Source organism: Acartia tonsa, chromosome 3, assembly GCF_053477335.1.
Source record: "Acartia tonsa isolate MP-2025a chromosome 3, ASM5347733v1, whole genome shotgun sequence".
Lineage (NCBI taxonomy): Eukaryota > Metazoa > Arthropoda > Copepoda > Calanoida > Acartiidae > Acartia > Acartia tonsa.
This window is the reverse complement of record NC_137262.1, coordinates 17928295-17948570: the sequence shown is the minus strand read 5'-3', so window position 1 is coordinate 17948570 and position 20276 is coordinate 17928295. Positions and strand designations below refer to the sequence as shown.

The window sequence follows — 20276 nt, the reverse complement described above, 5'->3', positions numbered from 1 at the left end:
ATCTTTCTTTGTTGTTATGTGTATTTTGTTGTATAAAAAGTTTGAAGTTCTATTAATGCTATCTAAAGTTGTATTTATGACAAAAAAGTTTTTGCCATATATAACATGCAACGAAGTTGAAAATAAAAATGAAAAACTCATTTTTTAAGGAAAATCCCTGGTCAAATCTTTTAATTTTAATCAATAACTTTATATGATGCACTACTACGTTATTTAAAATAGAAAAAACTTACAGTTCACTATTTTTTTTTAAATGCACTTCATGAAACTATCCCTTTAGTTTAAGATAAGATTGAGGTTCTTATTGTTATTTTTCAGATGTTTTTGAGTGATAATGTTTAACTTGTTGAAATTCGTAAGACTGGTGCAGTTAGCATTTATCCTTATATACGCTTATTAAACAAAAATAAGGTAATTAATAATATAACTTTATTTTTATATATTTGGTTTCTCATGTACATCTTTTTTATTTAAAGGTATGTTTCACTTTTACTAAGGTTATTTTATTCTTTTATTTGGTCATTGTTCTTCTATTTTTATACAAACACTTTGAATTTACTGAAATACCATTTGAAGTTTTTATATCTACAATAAAATTTTTCTATGAATGAGGTGTGATTAGGTTAAGTCGACATGCAGAAACTACTGTAATACTTCTGTAATTAATATTTTTCTAATTAGCTCCCTGTGTTTTCCTCCTACCCAAAGAGTTTTTGGTATATTTTGAAAGACTTGTTAGGTATGTTTTCAAAGTTTTAATGGTCAATAAATTCAAGAATATTAAAATAATTAACATGCAGCATAACGAAACTCGGCTTAGTGAATGTGTTTTCTTTTCTTATTTTTTGTCCCTCGTAATATACTGCCCTACTTAAATTCAGTATTAACGAGTAAGCTCTCTGGTTAAAAATTGACATAAAGAGTTAGATTAACCCTACGAAATTAGATTATAGAGCTCATACTTTAAACATATATTGCTTTACATCCTATGGTTAATTTTATTGTATACATGTAATTTAAACAACAAATTTGACCAGGGTTGGTATAACACCCAACTCCCAAAAATCTAACTGGTTTGATTAGGCGCGCTCTGAAATACAAGAAAACACCCCAAAACCCGTTCTTTATTTAAATATGCCATTTTTCATCAATTTAAACTCAATTTTGTCTCATTTTAGTAATGATTTCCATTTACGTCTAATTTTGGTATAAATAACGGCATTTTAAATCCCTTGAAAGAACATTTATCTCTAAAAAATGAAGTTCATCAAATACAAAGCCCTAGTTCAAGAACCCTCTGAGTAGTATTTAAAAGAGTTATGTCTTTTCCAATTCTGTATTCAACAGCACAACAACATTATATAAATGTTTCTTAGATGATGTGGTGTAGTGTGACCTGATCACAGATACTATCTTCATGACCATAGCACCTTACCCTCAAAACCGTAGGTAGGTAAATTTTCAATTTATACGATAACAAAGAGCAAATAAGTGAATCACAAAATATCTAATCTTAGTATGACTTAAAATGAAAAGACTTGTAAAAGGGACAAATTTACAAAGGGGGGAGGCGGATGTGCCACTTTTTGAAACCAAAACTAAAAGTCAAAGGAACTCAACTAAAAAAAGAGTTACAGGTCTGAGATTTTGCATGGCAGTTGCTTTATAGGGTTACAATATGGAACAGTGAAGAAACGGCGACGCATCCGCCGAAAACCGCCGAGAAATTGCAAAAAAAAATCGGCGGTTTTCGGCGGTTGCGCCGCCGTTTCTTCACAGTTCCATATTGTACCTCTATAAAGCAACTGCCATGCAAAATCTCAGACTTGTAACTCTTTTTTTAGTTGAGTTCCTTTGTAGACTTTTAGTTTTGGTTTCAAAAAGTGGCACATCCGCCTCCCCCCTTTTAAAAATCTAGTTCTTCAGCTTTTGCGAGGGTAGGCCTGATAGACTTTGAGCTCCTTCTTCAAATAAAAAAAATGTTACTTAGGTATAATGGTAGAAGCATAACATTTTGTATTTAGGCAACCTACACAGACAATTCTGTTAGATATATGCAATCTTTTTAAATGAAACAGGCTATTTGGTGTCAAATAGACGGGTTTTTAGGCTTTTATGATATAGTACACTTAAATTTGATGGATTTAAATATTTAGAAGCACCCGTAGAAAACTAATAATGAGAGCTGTAAACTCTTCACTCCACCCCTCCTCTCCCCGCACACAAATCAAGAAATCACACAAATTAGTCAGTGTCGGATACTATGATCTATCAGAAACTTTAGGTTTGTATTTTTCATATTCTTCATTAGGAAGGTAAGTAGGTAGGTAATTTTGATCAAAAATAAATAGAAACAAAAGTTATAGTTCATGCTCAATATTACTGAACTCTTATTGATTTTATTTTAAATTTTTACTTCAAATTTTGAAAATATATCCACCAAAATACAACAACTTTCTTACAAAAATTGCAATTTATTTACAAATCATTAGAAATATCGATTTTGTAAAACAATAGGTAGTAGGTAGGTACAAGGGTTGGCAAATAATGATATTCATAATTAATGACGTAAAACTTGTACAAACGGTTTTTATGTTTATTTTTTTGTATTTTAGGAAAAGGAAATTTTGCAATTGTGAGATTAGGCGTGCACCGTATCACCAAAACCCCCGTAGCTGTTAAAATAGTCGACAAGAACGAGTTAGACGCAGAAAACCTATCCAAAATTGGGCGCGAAATAGAAATAATGTGCCGCCTTGCTCACAGAAATATAATCCGGCTGTACCAAGTTATACGTAGCAATGATTTTATCTATATAGTTAGTGAATACGCCGCCAACGGCGAGATATTTGACTTTCTAGTCAACAATGGGCGGATGAATGAGAAAACGGCGGCTGGCAAGTTTTGCCAGATACTTGAGGCTGTGAATTACTGTCATAGGCGCAATGTTGTCCACAGAGACTTGAAGGCGGAAAATCTGCTTTTAGATCATGATGGCAAGAGTCAATTTTATATTAATAAACCTTTAAAAATAAAATTATTAGGTATAAAACCTTTAACCCTCTAAAATTTGTAAAGTGTGTGCGAATTAAAAGGTAAATTTAAGTAAATAAACCTTGTTATAATCGCTATATACACGTGTAACTCTTAGATAATGGCAAAATAATCGTTAGGGAAGGTATTGTTGATTAACTAAAAAAATATGCTTCAATACTCCAACTCTTGTTTTGGTTCTTTTGTGTTTTTAAAAAGTGTGTAAAAAGGGACACATATCCATTTATCCCATTATTTCCCTTTACCAAGAAAAAAGTTTTTAGTTGCTCTTTAGGAGTCTTTGTTAAGATAATTTTTACTAAGCACAGGTACCTTTTTTTTATAAAAATTGCGCCTGAAAAAATATATTGACTCTTGGTTAAAACGTAGGAAACATAAAACTGGCTGATTTTGGGTTCTCTAACTACTACAGAGCCGGAGAGGCACTTTCAACCTGGTGTGGCAGTCCACCTTATGCTGCTCCTGAGCTATTTGAAGGTATATAGGACTATGCGCAAACGAGAGCAAGAAAATCTAAGCACTGTACCTTCCAGTAGTAGAGTCAAGCCTATATTGTGTGAATAATATATTAAGATTTGGTGAAAGTAGTAAAGTAGTCTAGTTCTGTCTTAGATAAAAATCTTTAGGTAGTTAATATTACATTTCTGTCCAAATAACATCAAATGCTTTAAATAACGACAGACTTGTTGTGTTTTATTTATTGATATTAAATTCTTACTATTCTAGATTAATGTCCTAAGACTGTTTTTGATAAGTATAGTTAGAATAAATCTAATTTTTAAACTATTAAGGTCGAGAATATGACGGCCCGAAAGCAGACATCTGGTCACTAGGAGTCATCCTGTACGCTTTAGTCTCTGGTTCCCTCCCCTTTGATGGCGCCACCCTGCAAGAACTCAGGAGCAGGGTCATCAGCGGTCAGTTCAGGATTCCTTTCTACCTGTCTACTGAATGCGAAAGTCTAATTAGGTAATAAACTTTTTAACAGCGAAAGTAAGTACGTCCATTTAAAACATGTTGATTTTTTTTATAATTTTGACATCTTTTTTGTATAATATTGTATCCTATTCATCTGATTTGCCCTTTCTTCTGATTTTAGAGCTTGCTTTTATGAATGTTGTCATCCTTGTTTTCTTCTAATTTAGGGTATATTTAATTAGGTTAAAATGAAATAAAAAAAATGAAAATGAAAATTCAAGAGGGGTAAACCATAGAACTTGTTTGCCTAATCAATGCAAAAAAATACCCCAGGACCAGAACAAAGCCTTCCTGATGAACACCATCTAAATGGTTAGGCGACTACCTATAAAAAATCATTAAGTAAAAAAACCTCACAAAAAAGGGAGGAGTAGATTGCGCTAAAAATCCGTAAAAGTTGTGAGTTTTAAGTTAAAAACAGAAGTAGAACGAAAAAAATGTATTTTAACTTAAAATTTTTTTTTTTGGCTTTAGTTCTTTTCAACAAGAAATACACATATTTAGTGAATATTATCGGTGTACTACTATTTTTAAGCCTTAAAACTCACACCTTTACGGATTTTTAGCGCAACCTACTCCTCCCTTTGTTTTAGCTACCTATATATTTCTGAAAACAAATAGTTTAATTTAGAACTGTTTAGAAGGTAGGTAGGTACCTATAAGATAAAAGTTTTTATTAACCTTTAATCAATCTTTTTACTTAATTTAGGTCCATGTTAGTTGTAGATCCTATACGAAGACTTGGAGTATCTCAAATATGTCGGCACAAGTGGATTCGTCAGTGTCTTGGTGCAGACCATGCTCAGTTCCTTGTCGATATTCAATCTAATCAAGATACTGTTCAGACAGAGTGTGATAGTATGACACTAGATCAGGTAGATATTAGATGTAATAAAATAGATACAGTTGAGATAGTGTGATAGTATGACACTAGATCAGGTAGATATTAGATCTAATAATATAGATATAGTTCAGACATAGTGTGATAGTATGACTCTAGATCAGGTAGATATTAGATGTAATAATATAGATATAGTTCAGACATAGTGTGATAGTATGACACTAGATCAGGTAGATATTAGATTTAATAATATAGATATAGTTTAGACATAGTGTGATAGTATGACACTAGATCAGGTAGATATTAGATTTAATAATATAGATATAGTTCTGACATAGTGTGATAGTATGACACTAGATCAGGTAGATATTAGATCTAATAATATATATATAGCTCTGACATAGTGTGATAGTATGACACTAGATCAGGTAGATATTAGATTTAATAATATAGATATAGTTCAGACATAGTGTGATAGTATGACACTAGATCAGGTAGATATTAGATTTAATAATAATAATATAGGATATGGTTCAGACAGAGTGTGATAGTATGACACTAGATCAGGTAAATATTAGATCTAATAATAATAATATAGGATATGGTTCAGACAAAGTGTGATAAAATGATACTTAATCTACTGAAGATACAGTACAAATAGATAATTCATTTATCATTTTTCATTTCATGATCTTAAATGTCGTATTTTTTACCAATTAAAATTTAAAATGAGGAAAATTATTTCTATTCAATCCAGGGGTGTATGTTCTGCATTGGATTCTCTGATAAAGGGGGGGGGGGGGATGAAGAAATGAACATTTATTTCCATTTTCCCCCTCCTTTGGGGAAAAACAAAGGGGGGAAATAAATGAAAATTTTTTCAGCAGGGGATAAAAATCTCGGCAGAATATGCACCCCTAATTCAATCCTCTTCAGCCTTAATGTTTTTGAAACTTATTTCAACTCATTGAACTTTGATAAATGAAGTAATTTTGATTCAATAAAAGAAGATTTTTCTTTTAAAGGTCACTGCAATTCAATTGTTTACCTTTCTTTAAGTTTAGATAACGGTACTATAAATTTTTCAAACATAAAAATTATCTCTTTTAAACGTGATTATATGTAATATTGGTGAATTTTATTTGATTTCTTAGTTTTTAAAGAACTATTTTTTTATTCAATTTATTATGAAGTTGCGTTTTATCATGTATTTGTTTAACAAGACCTATGCATTTCAATAAATTATGCACTAAAATATATTAAGAATATTTTCGAAAGAAAAATTTGAACTTTTTACCTAAGTTTTAAAATGCTAGTTTTGGGACAAGTTTTGAAGACTATAGTTAAATAAAAACATTTTTTAAGTTTAGTCTCAAATCATCTTTTACCCCTAGATATGTTTCAGTTAAAAGTTGAAATACACAAATAAACCAAAAAAAAAATTCTTACATACTTTGTTATGATAATTCTATAACTCAGATGAAAATGTTTCATTTTTTCAGGTTGCATATTTGACGGGAGTCGGGCAGGACACCATCAGGGACTCAGTACTCAACAAAAAGTTCGACGACCTGTCGTCCATGTACCACCTGTTGATGTACAACACACGGTACCCTGACAAGGAGGGTGGTACAGTCTCCAGTCCTCTCCTATTCTCACCTAAACTGGTTACTGATGGAGATCAGGTGTGTTAGTGTTAAATTTCTTTTGAAATGATTTTATCAAAACAAAGTCTGTCTGTAAAAAATTCTTCCAAATCTTAAAGTTTTTACATCTTTTTAAAATCAAACCAAGGTGATAATTTCTTACTAAATCTTATATTTTTATTTTGAAGTATCAGATTAGAGTTTCCTTCATCTATTTTATCAACCTTGTTAGTTTATCTAATTTTTTGACAACTCAAGTATAAGATCTTCAGGTATTTACCTAGCAAAAAAATTTAATATTTTTTCCTTTTCAGGTAACGGAAATATTTAATGAGGCTGATTGGACAAGTGCAACAACAAGCTGCGGTAATGACGGCTCACTACTAACTCAAAGTCCTTGCACAAGTGCTCAAGCTTGTGGCAGCCAGTCGGCTAACAGGCAGGGCGGACGTAGACACACGCTGGGTCCTAGCGGTCACCACATCCAGCTACCGCCATGCTTTCCGCCCAGCCAGCAGCTGGTGGCAGCAAAGAATATTCTACCTCAGACGAATCTGCCTTTGAACCTGCCGTTGGTCTCCAACCAGCCCTACAGAGATTTTTCGGTTAAGAATCATGAGCTGCTACGGCCGCCTGTTAGTCTTGCGGTGCCTGACGGCGCTCAAATGGGTCGTAGATCATCAGATTGTGGTGCCTACTCGGCACTGCTTGCAGCCCAAATGTACCACAAACAGCTGGAAGCGGCGGCAGCGGCAGGAAGAGAAGGTATGCACAGCTCAGTAGACCTTGAAGCCTCGGCCGAAGTTTCTCCTCCCACCAGACCCAAGTTACAAAATTTTCTATCAGTCGAAGAGGACTCGACTCTTATGGAACAATATCTTGGGGGCCGGGGCTGCGGCAAGCGTCACTCAATCGCCTCAAGCAGCAGCCTAGGCGCAGGCTCTAGTAATTCACCGCTCGGACAGTTACCTGACTCGCCGCGACGCCGTCGCACAGGCCTCATAACAGTCATGGAAACGGCGCCGGAAATTTCGCCGGCGCTCCGCCAGGACGTGGAAAACCGGATACGGCCTCGGCCCATTTCTCCACTCAACTTCCTGCTGCACAATGTGATTGACGCACACGTGGGTGGGGCGGGTCTGCTCCAGCAACCCTCGTCTCCGCCCCCCGTCTCCTCGCCGTCAAAGCATTTGTCGTTGCGGCAACGGCGGACAGGGTTATGTACGGTGTTGGAGACAGGAAAGTCAGTCAGCTCAAGGTCACAGTCTAGTTCAAAGGTAACATTTTATTGTGTATATGCATTTAACAAAAATAAATGAATATTCTTATTTGTGCCAATTTGTTTAATAAGGACTTAGACCCAACAAAATTCTATAATATCCGTTCCTATTCTGTATATCATTTTTTTCTTTTAATGAAGTTGAATTAAAACATAAATTTACATAGAAAATTTTTTATCTACCTAGAAAAAGATCAGTTGCCTCTTTATCTTATCGTTTTTTTTATTTGATATTTGTAAAAACTTATTATACTCCAGGAGCCCTACTCGCTGCCCCTACCTGGGGACCGTAGTGCCCAACTAAACAGGCGGCTCAGTGAAGGTTCTCCCATATTCTCACAGTACAGAAATCCTGTCCCCCCATCTCTACCATCCTCCAACGATCAGTCGCCGTGTGAAATTAAGGTAATGAGATGTTTTATTTAACTGCTACTTCCCACCATTTTATGTAAAATTATCAATGGTCAATTCCTAGTTGATTATTATTTTATTTGGATCATGGAAAGAAAACGAAGTAGCGGGTTTCGTCGTATTTTCACAGAAGCTTTTGATAGGTAATTAGGTAAATGTTAATGGTTGCCACACATGGTTAGGAAATTGGCCCCGTAGGGTTAGAGCCCTCCGCAGGGGCTAGAAACCCGCTACTTCGTTTTCTTTTAATGGGGTGTCCCATAGTGTAGTGGTTATTGCACTACGCCTTGGTTGGGAGAAACCGAGTTCAAGTCCCGCCATAGACTATGCACTTGGTTGACAAATGCTGTCGCAATCTGTCAAATTCACGCAACCTACCCTGAGACGCCCTTGGGTTGTAAGGGGGGAGATTTGTAGAAAGTTAGGATTCTATATATCAAGCAAATTATATCATGCTTTCCCTCGTCCATGCTCCTCATTCATATGAGAGCGTCATTAATTAGGGTGGCTTAATATGGAACACCTGCCAAAACTCTAGGCCAGGGTGATGTAATAATTGAGTAGCTTCCACGAGAATTGCGGGTCAGCTTATAACGTATCATAGAATACACCCAGCTGTGCGCGAAGCTTACCAATCTATGATTGGCCAAAGGATTCTCATCTCCAATCTCCGTGTGCATCTGAATCCTAACTTCAGAGAATCATGGCTACAAACAACAAACAACAACTTCGTTTTCTTTCCATGATCCTTTTATTTTATTATCAGACCTTAAAATTAATGGAAACATACTTTCTAGGCACTGCAAGAAGAGTACAATCAATTAAGCAAAGAGACCCGTCTGTCCCAGGATAGCGGACACTCATCCTCCGGCTATCACTCTCCGTTGTTCCTACGTCCACCCTCACCGCCGTTCTTTGGAACACCCTCCGGCTCAAGGCGGGCAAGCGACTCTGCCCCGCGTCTGGTTGATGACGAATTCACACCCTCCTTGCATACTCAAAATCAGCAGGTCAGTAGAATCTTAATGTTTACTTATGTCTCTGCCACAAGACTCTAAAGGCTTCTCACTAAGAGTTTATGGAAATACATACCCCCTAGAAAAGAGCATAAAAACCACCATCAGTAGAGCCCATAAGTGTTAGACGGAGAGACAAACAGATATCATTCTACTAACTTTGTTTTATAGAAATACATGAGATAAATCTAAAGTAAATCAAATTAGCATAAAGAAAAATCATATTTTTGAAGTTAGGTACAAAAAAAATCTGTGATTTTGCTTAAGTATTCTATCAAAAACTGACTTAAGTATTTAACAATGTGACTCCAACACTTTTTAAGGTTTTTAACTACCTAACTATGAATAAAAATTACAAAGGGGGGGGGGGGAAGTTTTGACACATTTGCGTAAACAGGAAGCATAGGCTTTATCTTTGGACTGAGAGGATAGGTTATTAGAGATAAAATCATCCTTATATAATGAATTTTCCCAAGTTTTAAGATTTTTTGGATAGGCCTCCAGGTTCCGGAGCTCCAGGCCTCCAGGTGGTTTCTGGACAGGTAAAAAAAATAAAAATTTCTTATTTGAAGAGTTAGAGGTGAGTTTATAAAACAAAATAAGCTTCTTTTAGTATATTATTTACATATTTAAAGAAAAAATTACAATCGGCCTCCGGGTTCAGGTGCTGCAGGCCTCCAGGTGGCCTCTGGAGAGGTAAAAATTAAAATTTCTTATTTGAAGAGTTAGAGGTGAGTTTATAAAACAAAATAAGCTTCTTTCACTATATTATTTACATATTTAAAAAAAAAATTACAATCGGCCTCCAGGTTCAGGTGCTGCAGGCCTCCAGGTGGCCTCTGGAGAGGTAAAAATTAAAATTTCTTATTTGAAGAGTTAGAGGTGAGTTTATAAAACAAAATAAGCTTCTTTTAATATATTATTTACATATTTAAAGAAAAAATTACAATCGGCCTTCAGATTCAGGTGCTGCAGGCCTCCAGGTGGCCTCTGGACAGGTAAAAATTAAAATTTCTTATTTGAAGAGTTAGAGGTGAGATTATAAAACAAAATAAGCTTCTTTTAATATATTATTTACATATTTAAAGAAAAAATTACAATCGGCCTCCAGATTCAGGTGCTGCAGGCCTCCAGGTGGCCTCTGGAGAGGTAAAAATTAAAATTTCTTATTTGAAGAGTTAGAGGTGAGATTATAAAACAAAATAAGCTTCTTTTAATATATTATTTACATATTTAAAGAAAAAGTTACAATCGGCCTCCAAGTTCAGGTGCTGCAGGCCTCCAGGTGGACTCTGGACAGGTAAAAAATTAAAATTTCTTATTTGAAGAGCTAGAGGTAAGTTTATAAAACAACATAAGCGTATTTTTAGATGTTATTTACACATTTGAAGAAAAAAATACAATCGGTCTCCAGGTTAAGGTGCTGCAGGCCTCCAGGTGGCCTCTCGACAGGTAAAAAATTAAAATTTCTTATTTGTAGAGCTAGAAGTAAGTTTATAAAACAATATATGCGTATTTTTAAATGTTATTTGCATATTAAAACAAAAAATTACCATCAGCCTCCAGGTTCAGGTGCTGCAGTCCTCCAGGTGGCCTCTGGACAGGTAATAAATTAAAATTTCTTATTTGAAGAGCTAGAGGTAAATTTATAAAACAATATAAGCTTCTTTTAATATATTTTTTACATAATTAAAGAAAAAATTACAATCGGCCTCCAGGTTCAGGTGCTGCAGGCCTCCAGGTGGCCTCTCGACAGGTAAAAAATTAAAATTTCTTATTTGAAGAGCTAGAGGTAAGTTTATAAAACAATATATGCGTATTTTTAAATGTTATTTGCATTTTAAAAGAAAAAATTACCATCAGCCTCCAGGTTCAGGTGCTGCAGGCCTCCAGGTGGCCTCTGGACAAGTAGAAAATTAAAATTTCTTATTTGAAGAGCTATAGGTAAATTTATAAAACAATATAAGCTTCTTTTAATATATTTTTTTTTACATATTTAAAGAAAAAATTACAATCGGCCTCCAGGTTCAGGTGCTGCAGGCCTCCAGGTGGCCTTTGGACAGGTAAAAAGTATAAATTTCTTATTTGAAGAGCTAGAGGTAAGTTTATAAAACAATATAAGCGTATTTTTAGATGTTATTTGCATAATTGAAGAAAAAATTACCATCATCATCCAGGTTCAGGTACTGAAGGCCTCCAGGTGGTCTCGGGACAGGTAAAAAATAAAATTTCTTATTTCAACAGTTAGAGGTAAATTTGTTAAACAAAAAAAGCTCATCTTTGGATGTTTTTTGTACATATTAAGAAAAAAATGAAATGGGCCTCCAGGTTCAGGTGCTGCATGCCTTCAGGTGGTCTCTAGACAGGTTAAAAATCAAATTTCTTACTTGAAGAGTTATGGGTTAACTTATAAACAACTTATGCATATTTTTTTAATGTTATCTTCATATTATTCAGGTGCTGATGGCCTACAGGTGGACTTGGGAGAAGTAAAAAATCTAAATTTCTTACTTGTTGAGGCCGATTGTAATTTTTTCTTTAAATATGTAAATAATATAGTGAAAGAAGCTTATTTTGTTTTATAAACTTACCTCTGACTCTTCATATAAGAAATTTTAATTTTTTCCTGTCCAGAGGCCACCTGGAGGCCTGCAGCACCTTAACCTGGAGGCCGATTGTAATTTTTTCTTTAAATATGTAAATAATATAGTGAAAGAAGCTTATGTTGTTTTATAAGCTTACCTCTGACTGTTAAAATAAAAAAAATTTATTTGTGTTCCCTGTCCAGAGGCCACCTGGAGGCCTGCAGCACCTGAACCTGAAGGCTGATGGTAATTTTTTCTTTTAATATGCAAATAACATCTAAACATACGCTTATATTGTTTTATAAACTTAACTCTAGATCTTCAAACAAGAAATTTATAATTTTTACCTGTCCAGAGGCCACCTGGAGGCCTGCAGCACCTGAACCTGAAGGCGGATTGTAATTACTTCTTCAAATGTGTAAATAACATTTAAAAATACGCTTATATTGTTTTATAAACTTACCTCTAGCTCTTCAAATAAGAAATTTTAATTTTCTACCTCTCCAGAGGCCACCTGGAGGCCTGCAGCACCTGAACCTGGAGGCTGATGGTAATTTTTTGTTTAAATATGCAAATAACATTTAAAAATACGCATATATTGTTTTATAAACTTACCTCTAGCTCTTCAAATAAGAAATTTTAATTTTTTACCTGTCGAGAGGCCACCTGGAGGCCTGCAGCACCTGAACCTGGAGACCGATTGTATTTTTTTTCTTCAAATGTGTAAATAACATCTAAAAATACGCTTATGTTGTTTTATAAACTTACCTCTAGCTCTTCAAATAAGAAATTTTAATTTTTTACCTGTCCAGAGTCCACCTGGAGGCCTGCAGCACCTGAACTTGGAGGCCGATTGTAACTTTTTCTTTAAATATGTAAATAATATAGTGAAAGAAGCTTATTTTGTTTTATAAACTCACCTCTAACTCTTCAAATAAGAAATTTTAATTTTTACCTGTCCAGAGGCCACCTGGAGGCCTGCAGCACCTGAACCTGGAGGCCGATTGTAATTTTTTCTTTAAATATGTAAATAATATAGTGAAAGAAGCTTATTTTGTTTTATAAACTCACCTCTAACTCTTCAAATAAGAAATTTTAATTTTTACCTGTCCAGAGGCCACCTGGAGGCCTGCAGCACCTGAACCTGGAGGCCGGTTGTAATTTTTTCTTTAAATATGTAAATAATATACTAAAAGAAGCTTATTTTGTTTTATAAACTCACCTCTAACTCTTCAAATAAGAATTTTTTATTTTTTTTACCTGTCCAGAAACCACCTGGAGGCCTGGAGCTCCGGAACCTGGAGGCCTATCCAAAAAATCTTAAAACTTGGGAAAATTCATTATATAAGGATGATTTTATCTCCAATAACCTATCCTCTCAGTCCAAAGATAAAGCCTATGCTTCCTGTTTACGCAAATGTGTCAAAACTTCCCCCCCCCCCTTAACAACACTTTTAAAGATTACCTAAGCAGATATACCAATCTAATTGAGCATTTTATATTTAAATAGAATTATAGGACAGGTTAATTTTATACATAAAGTTATAAACGTGAGATTTTGAAACTTAATCGAATACACAAAATGAATATCAAAATACAAAGCCATTTGTTAGGTATTTAATTCTAAGAAGAGTGGAAAATTGTATTAAGGGGGGGGGGGGGAAGTTTTGCCACTTTCGCGTAATCCGTGATTATTAGGCCAGGTATTGATGTGAGACTATAGGTTATTTTGGATAAAAGTTTACTTTTGGGTAGTACTTCACGTACTTCACGTATATTTAATCATTTTTTGGATAGGTCTCCAGGTTCAGGTGCTGCAGGCTGGAAGGTGGTTTATGGACAGGTAAAAAAAAATTAAAATTTTTGTTTGAAGAGTTAGAGATCAAATTATTAAACAAAATATGCATCTTTATGGATGTTATTGACATATCAGAAGAAAAAATTAAAATCGGCCTCCAGGTTCAGGTGCTGCAGGCCTCCAGGTCAACTCTGGACAGGTAAAAATCAAGTTTTTTATTTGAAGAGTTAGAGTTCAACTTATAAAACAGAATATGCATATTTTTTAATATTATTGACATATTTGAAGAAAAAATTTAAATCGGCCTTCAGGTCCAGGTGCTGCAGGCCTCCAGGTCAACTCTGGACAGGTAAAAAAATAAAAAAATTTATTTGAAGAGTTAGAGGTCAACTTATAAAACAGAATATGCATCTTTTTTGATATTATTGACGTATTTGAAGAAAACATTAAAATCGGCCTCCAGGTTCAGGTGCTGCTGGCCTCCAGGTCCACTCTGGACAGGTAAAAAAAAAATTTTTTTTTATTTATAGAGTTAGAGATCAAATTATTAAACAAAATATGCATCTTTATGGATGTTATTGACATATCAGAAGAAAAAATTAAAATCGGCCTCCAGGTTCAGGTGCTGCAGGCCTCCAGGTCAACTCTGGACAGGTAAAAAATCGAGTTTTTTATTTGAAGAGTTAGAGGTCAACTTATAAAACAGAATGTGCATATTTTTTAATATTATTGACATATTTAAAGAAAAAAAATTAAAATCGGCCTTCAGGTTCAGGTGCTGCAGGCCTCCAGGTCAACTCTGGACAGGTAAAAAAATCAAATTTTTTATTTGAAGAGTTAGAGGTCAACTTATAAAACAGAATATGCATCTTTTTTGAAATTATTGACATATTTGAAGAAAACATTAAAATCGGCCTCCAGGTTCAGGTGCGGCTGGCCTCCAGGTCCACTCTGGACAGGTAAAAAAATCATTTTTTTATTTGAAGAGTTAAAGGTCAACTTATAAAACAGAATATGCATCTTTTTTTATATAATATTGACATTTTTAAGAAAAAAATTAAAATCAGCCTCCAGGTTCAGGTGCTGCTGGCCTCTAGGTCCACTCTGGACAGGTAAAAAATCAAATTTTTTATTTGAAGAGTTAGGGGACAACTTACAAAACAGAATATGCATCTTTTTTGATGTTATTGAAATATTTGAAAAAAAAATTAAAATCGGCCTCCAGGTTCAGGTGCTGCAGGCCTCTAGGTCCACTCTGGAAAGGTAAAAATTCAAAAAAAATTATTTGAAGAGTTAGAGGTCAACTTATAAAACAGAATATGTTCTTTTTTATATTACTGACATATTTGAAGAAAAAATTAAAATCGGACTTTAATGTTCAGATCCTGCAGGCCTCCAGGTCCACTCTGGACAGGTAAAAATTAAATCTTTTTATCTGAAAAGTTACAGGTCAACTTATAAAACAAAATATGCATTGTTTTGGATATAATAAATATACTTGAAGATAAAATTAAAATAAGCCTTCAAGTTTAGGTAGGTACTGCAGGCTTTCATTTTAGGTATTTTTGCTTTTTTTCTAATTTATTTCCTATTATAAGGTTTTAAAACATGTTAGGTATCATATACATTGATACTTTTTTATTTGGACAGTGACACTTTTACCTGGATCCTGGTGAACGCTGGTTGTTGCCGGCCAGGTGAAAATCTCAAATGGTTATTTTGGAATTTAGAAGAAAGATTTCGAAATAGAATAAGGTTGAAATTATATTATAATAATATAGTGAAATTTAAGGACCTGGAGCCTGTCTGGACACACATTTTGAAGCCTTACATGATTAATTTTACTATATCATCTTATTTTAACCATTTTTTATGTACATACCTTTCATCTAAATTCTAAAATTACCTTTCTGGATATTTATTTGGCCAACGAAGTTTCAATGAATATGATAACTAACAGGTTTAAATAAATATAGAATAGAAAAAAAAGTAGGGGGGAAATCAAATAAATAGGAAATATACCTGAAAATAGCCTCTGAAGTTCACATGGAAGCCTGCAGCACCTGACCTGGACGTCGATCTTATTTTTTTTCTTCAAATATACAAATAACATCTAAAAAGATGCTACTGTTGTTCTAAAAACTGACCTCTAACTCTTTAAATAAGAAATTCTAATTTTTTACCTGTCCAGAGTGGACCTGAACCTGGAGGCCGATTTTAATCTATTCTTTGAATATGTTAATAACATCCAAAAAGATGTATATTCAGTTTTATAAGTTGACCTTTAACTCTTCAAATAAAAAGTTTGATTTTTTACCTGTCCAGAGTGGACCTGGAGGCCTGAAGCACCTGAATCTGGAGGCAGGTTTTAATTTTTTTCTTCTGATATGTCAAATAACATATTCTGTTTTAAAAGTTGACCTCTAACTCTTCAAATAAAAAATTTGATTTTTTTACCTGTCCAGAGTTGACCTGGAGGCCTGCAGCACCTGAACCTGGTGGCCGATTTTAATTTTTTCTTCAAATATGTCAATTATATAAAAAAAATATGCATATTCTGCTTTGTAAGTTGACCTCTAACTCTTCAAATAAGAAATTAGATTTTTTTACCTGTCCAGAGAGGACCTGGAAGCCTGCAGCACCTGAACCTGGAGGTCGATTTTAATTTTTTTCTTTAAATATGTCAATAATATCAATAAAGATACAAATTCTGTTTTATAAGTTGATCTCTAACTCTTCAAATAAAAAAACTTAGTTTTTACTTGTCCAGAGTGGACCTGGAGGCCTGCAGCACCTGAACCTGGAGGCCGATTTTAATTTTTTCTTCAAATATGTCAATAAAATAAAAAACATGCATATTCTGTTATAGAAGTTGACCTCTAACTCTTCAAATAAAAAACTTGGTTTTTTACCTGTCCAGAGTGGACCTGGAGGCCTGCAGCACCTGAACCTGGAGGCCGTTTTAAATTTTTTCTTCAAATATGTCAATAATATCAAAAAATATACATATTCTGTTTTATAAGTTAACCTCTAACTCTTCAAATAAAAAACTTGTTTTTTTACCTGTCCAGAGTGGGCCTGGAGGCCTCCAGCACCTGAACCTGGAGGCCGATTTTAATTTTTTCTTCTGATATGTCAATAACATCCATAAAGATGCATATTTTGTTTAATGATTTGATCTCTAACTCTACAAACAAAAATTTCAAATTTTTTTTACCTGTCCAGAAACCACCTTCCAGCCTGCAGCACCTGAACCTGGAGACCTATCCAAAAAATGATTAAATATACGTGAAGTACTACCCAAAAGTAAACTTTTATCCCAAATAACCTATAGTCTCACATCAATACCTAGCCTAATAATCACGGATTACGCGAAAGTGGCAAAACTCCCCCCCCCCCCCTTTGATTTTTATGAATTGTATATCAAATTTGCTCGCTTTTTAATTAGACATCTAATTATATTTTTCTCAAATTTTTAATTAATCTCTTTACAATAATGAATCTATACAATTTCTGATAAATAATAAACATCAACAATTAATGAAGACTTATTAAATCATATGAAATCATATTTTTTATGATTTTTTCATTTTGTACCTAGTTAAAGTTTAAATGATTCATTCTTACTTTTCCTTTTTAAGAAAAAAAATATATTTGAAATTAACACTTTTATATAAACCAGTGGTGTCGCCTCTAGCCTCCTTGGCTAAGTATTGGTAGGGGGAGGGTGATAGTTTGCTAAAATAGAGAACTTCTTACAATTTGATTTGTAAAGAGAGCTTGTAATTATTATATAAATAAACAGTATGGTAAATCTTAGTAGAATGATTTTAAATGTCGTTTTGTAAACACTTAACCGCGGATATGTAAATGAAATTCATAAGTTTTTTGTTTGTATTAAACTATTTAAGTGTTTATCTAATTACTTTGCACAGTTTGATTTCAGTTTGAACTTTGTTTCTTGGAAGGACTTGATATTGATTTACCAAAATTGTTTACATTTTTAGAACAGTTACAATAATCATTCTTTGTTGTTCAGACTGAAGAGGACGAAAGCCTAAAGGCCATGTACGAGGACATGTATTCCTCCCACGATGAGCCCCGGCGAGGGTCTTCTAGTCGCAGATTTTCTTTCCCCAACTCTCCCCTGGGAGGCGGGGAGAGTGGTGGACCCTCCCTGACTAAACATCTACAGCAGCTGTGTCTACAGAATCGGCTGGTTCAAGGGTCAGGTGCAGGCGATGTGACCAGCCAAGCGGGAGATACTAAAATTAAGGTACGGAAAAAATATGTTTTTGGCTTAAAAAGTTGCGTTTACTAAAAGCTAAGAGATTAAAATTGAATAACACAATAAGAGTAGGTAGGTATTTCTTTTTCTTTAATGCCATAATAGCAATATCCAAATATATCCTACTTAAAATTTTTTTTCACAATCTAAAGCGTCAAGAAACTTGACAAAGACAAAATCTGATATTTAAATATTAATCTCACATACCTAGGTAAATATAGATAGTGTTTATCAAATTGTACCTACAGATTTTCACTGTCATATATTATGAAAAAATATCCTATAATATAAAGTACTACCTAAGCTTTTTATGTTTGTAGCGAAGGATCTCGCTCACCACTAAACTGATATGGTTCTCATTTAGAGGGAAGCTTCTTATAGGCCCTACGATGGTTTTAGGCTATTTTATTTTTATAAATAAGCCTGGGTATGGTTTAAGCTGTTTTTCTGCCCTTCTATATCCCTTCGAATATAGAGCCCCTAGATGCTAGGGGCGCAGACGCTAGTACTTATATATTGTATTTATTCATATATTTAGGGTTCAATAACACAAGGAGTACCTAGTCTAAGCGCAACCACCCCTGTGGGAACACCTGGAGGGGGCACAACACCCGCTACAACTCCCAAGAGGGAGAGACAGTCGATATACCCCATGAAAGTGCACCTTGGTCAATCTCATAGTCTTGATGATTCTGCTAGACAATGGTAAAATTTTCGTTATTATCAAATGGATATAGAATACGTGGATATTGTGACCAGAGTAATTTTTGTCGTCAATTTAGGTTGATAATATAGTCCTCAGATAGTAGTCAATATGTTTCTCCATGGCCAGGGAATTTCATTTGGTTAAGTTATAAGGAGGAGTACTTTTGACTGACCCTAGAATGCAAACCTAAACTTAAACATCTAGGCATATGTGCAGTCAAATTAGTAGGTATGAAACTATAGTGAATGAATTGTTAATACCTACTTTTTTCTGAAAAGTGAAAAGTGTTTTATTTTTAGGCATTCAGTGATGAGAAGAGAAGAAAGAGTTGTTAGTACTGAAAACTGTTATCAGGTCTGTTCAGTTCATTTTATTTTAGATGCTGTTTGAGGATTGTTTGCCCAAAGAAAGCAAAACAAAACTTTCGTCTATAAGAATAATAGGTTTGTGTCTGTACCAAAAGATCTCTCTAACCACTAAAAATAAACTCTCTTTATTTGAAGAGGGTACCTCTAACCTAACAAGAGAAATCGCCCCTAGAAAAAGGAAACCCCTTAATTTTTTTGATTAAACCACCCATATTTATAAAGTGCCTCTAGAGACTTCTTTAGGATTTGGCCGAAAAAAGCCTAGGTAATATTTCTTAATAAAAAAAAGAAAATAGAGAAATTGAGTTAATGATGCTACTTTTATATAAAGGCCATTTATTTTCTTATTTAGAAACTAAGTATAGAAAAACTGCAACAAAAAAAATCCTCGTATTACCGCGAATGGTGTTTTTTTTTAAATTCAAACTTCAATTTTATGTTTATTCTAGTTGGAACCTGAAGACCTGAGTCTACCTGCCCTGACTCCCGCCATTTGTGTCACCAATGTCAGAGGGGATGAATTCAAACTCTTGTCCTCAGAACCCATGGACCAGTAGACACACAAATGATCCACAGAAAATAGACATTTTTCAATTTAAGTAAAGTTTTTAAAAAAGTTCTTTGTAATAAATTTTAGAGTTTATACGCAAAAAGAGGGACGTACTTAGAGACTATTTTGCGCAATCCAGTAATTCCCCCCTTTGTTATTTCCGAATTAGGCAGGTTAATGCAGGATAAACTTGACATTATAAGAGCATTTGATATTTTGTTACTTAAGGTTGATAAAAAAAACTTTTAAATAGCAAAATATTTATGAATTTAAAGATGAATAGGAATAAATCTTTTTAATACTATTATGGATTATGTTTGAAATAATCGTTAATTACGCGAAAATGGCAGTTGAGAACGTCCCAATTAAAGATCCTCCTTAAAGAAAATACACAGATGTAAAAAATGACCTTTGAATGACAAGAAATTATTTTAGATAGGTTTTACAAATAATTTCCTTGTAAAATAGTTCATGAATACTGAATAGTCTATTTATACTTAGTATATGATAACAAAGGTCGGGATATTCAATTAGATAATGGAAAACAATATTCAATAAATACAATATTATAAGAAAGTAAAGAAAAGGTATACAAAAGCAAATTAGATTTCTGACCACACACATACAAAAGTAAAGAATTTATATTTTACTCTTAATGAATAGTAGGTAGGTAGTTTTTTTTATATATAAAAGATAGTTTTTAATTTGATTTTATTAATGCTAAAAAATTTTAAATATTGATGAATTAATAGTTAA

The 20276-nt window shown here is 33.9% G+C and overlaps 1 protein-coding gene across 2 annotated transcripts; it reads left to right on the top strand.

Annotated features, from left to right (window-relative positions):
* Positions 1-300: 300 nt before the first annotated feature.
* Positions 301-20092, top strand: LOC145313528 (serine/threonine-protein kinase SIK3-like). Of its 2 annotated transcripts, XR_013877364.1 has the most exons (16): positions 301-411; positions 1377-1449; positions 2157-2284; positions 2616-2996; positions 3424-3531; positions 3846-4023; positions 4742-4907; positions 6376-6558; positions 6834-7796; positions 8057-8203; positions 9007-9219; positions 17648-17884; positions 18435-18601; positions 18902-18956; positions 19420-19658; positions 20055-20092. XR_013877364.1 is itself a non-coding variant. In XM_080152969.1 (15 exons), exons 2-15 carry the CDS (start codon positions 1418-1420, stop codon positions 19525-19527), a joined length of 3066 nt encoding a protein of 1021 aa, XP_080009095.1. In that variant the 5' UTR covers positions 301-411; positions 1377-1417; the 3' UTR covers positions 19528-20092. The 2 variants fall into 2 exon arrangements, 1 of the variants encoding a protein (XP_080009095.1); XM_080152969.1 differs by having other exon boundaries at positions 19420-20092.
* Positions 20093-20276: the final 184 nt, after the last annotated feature.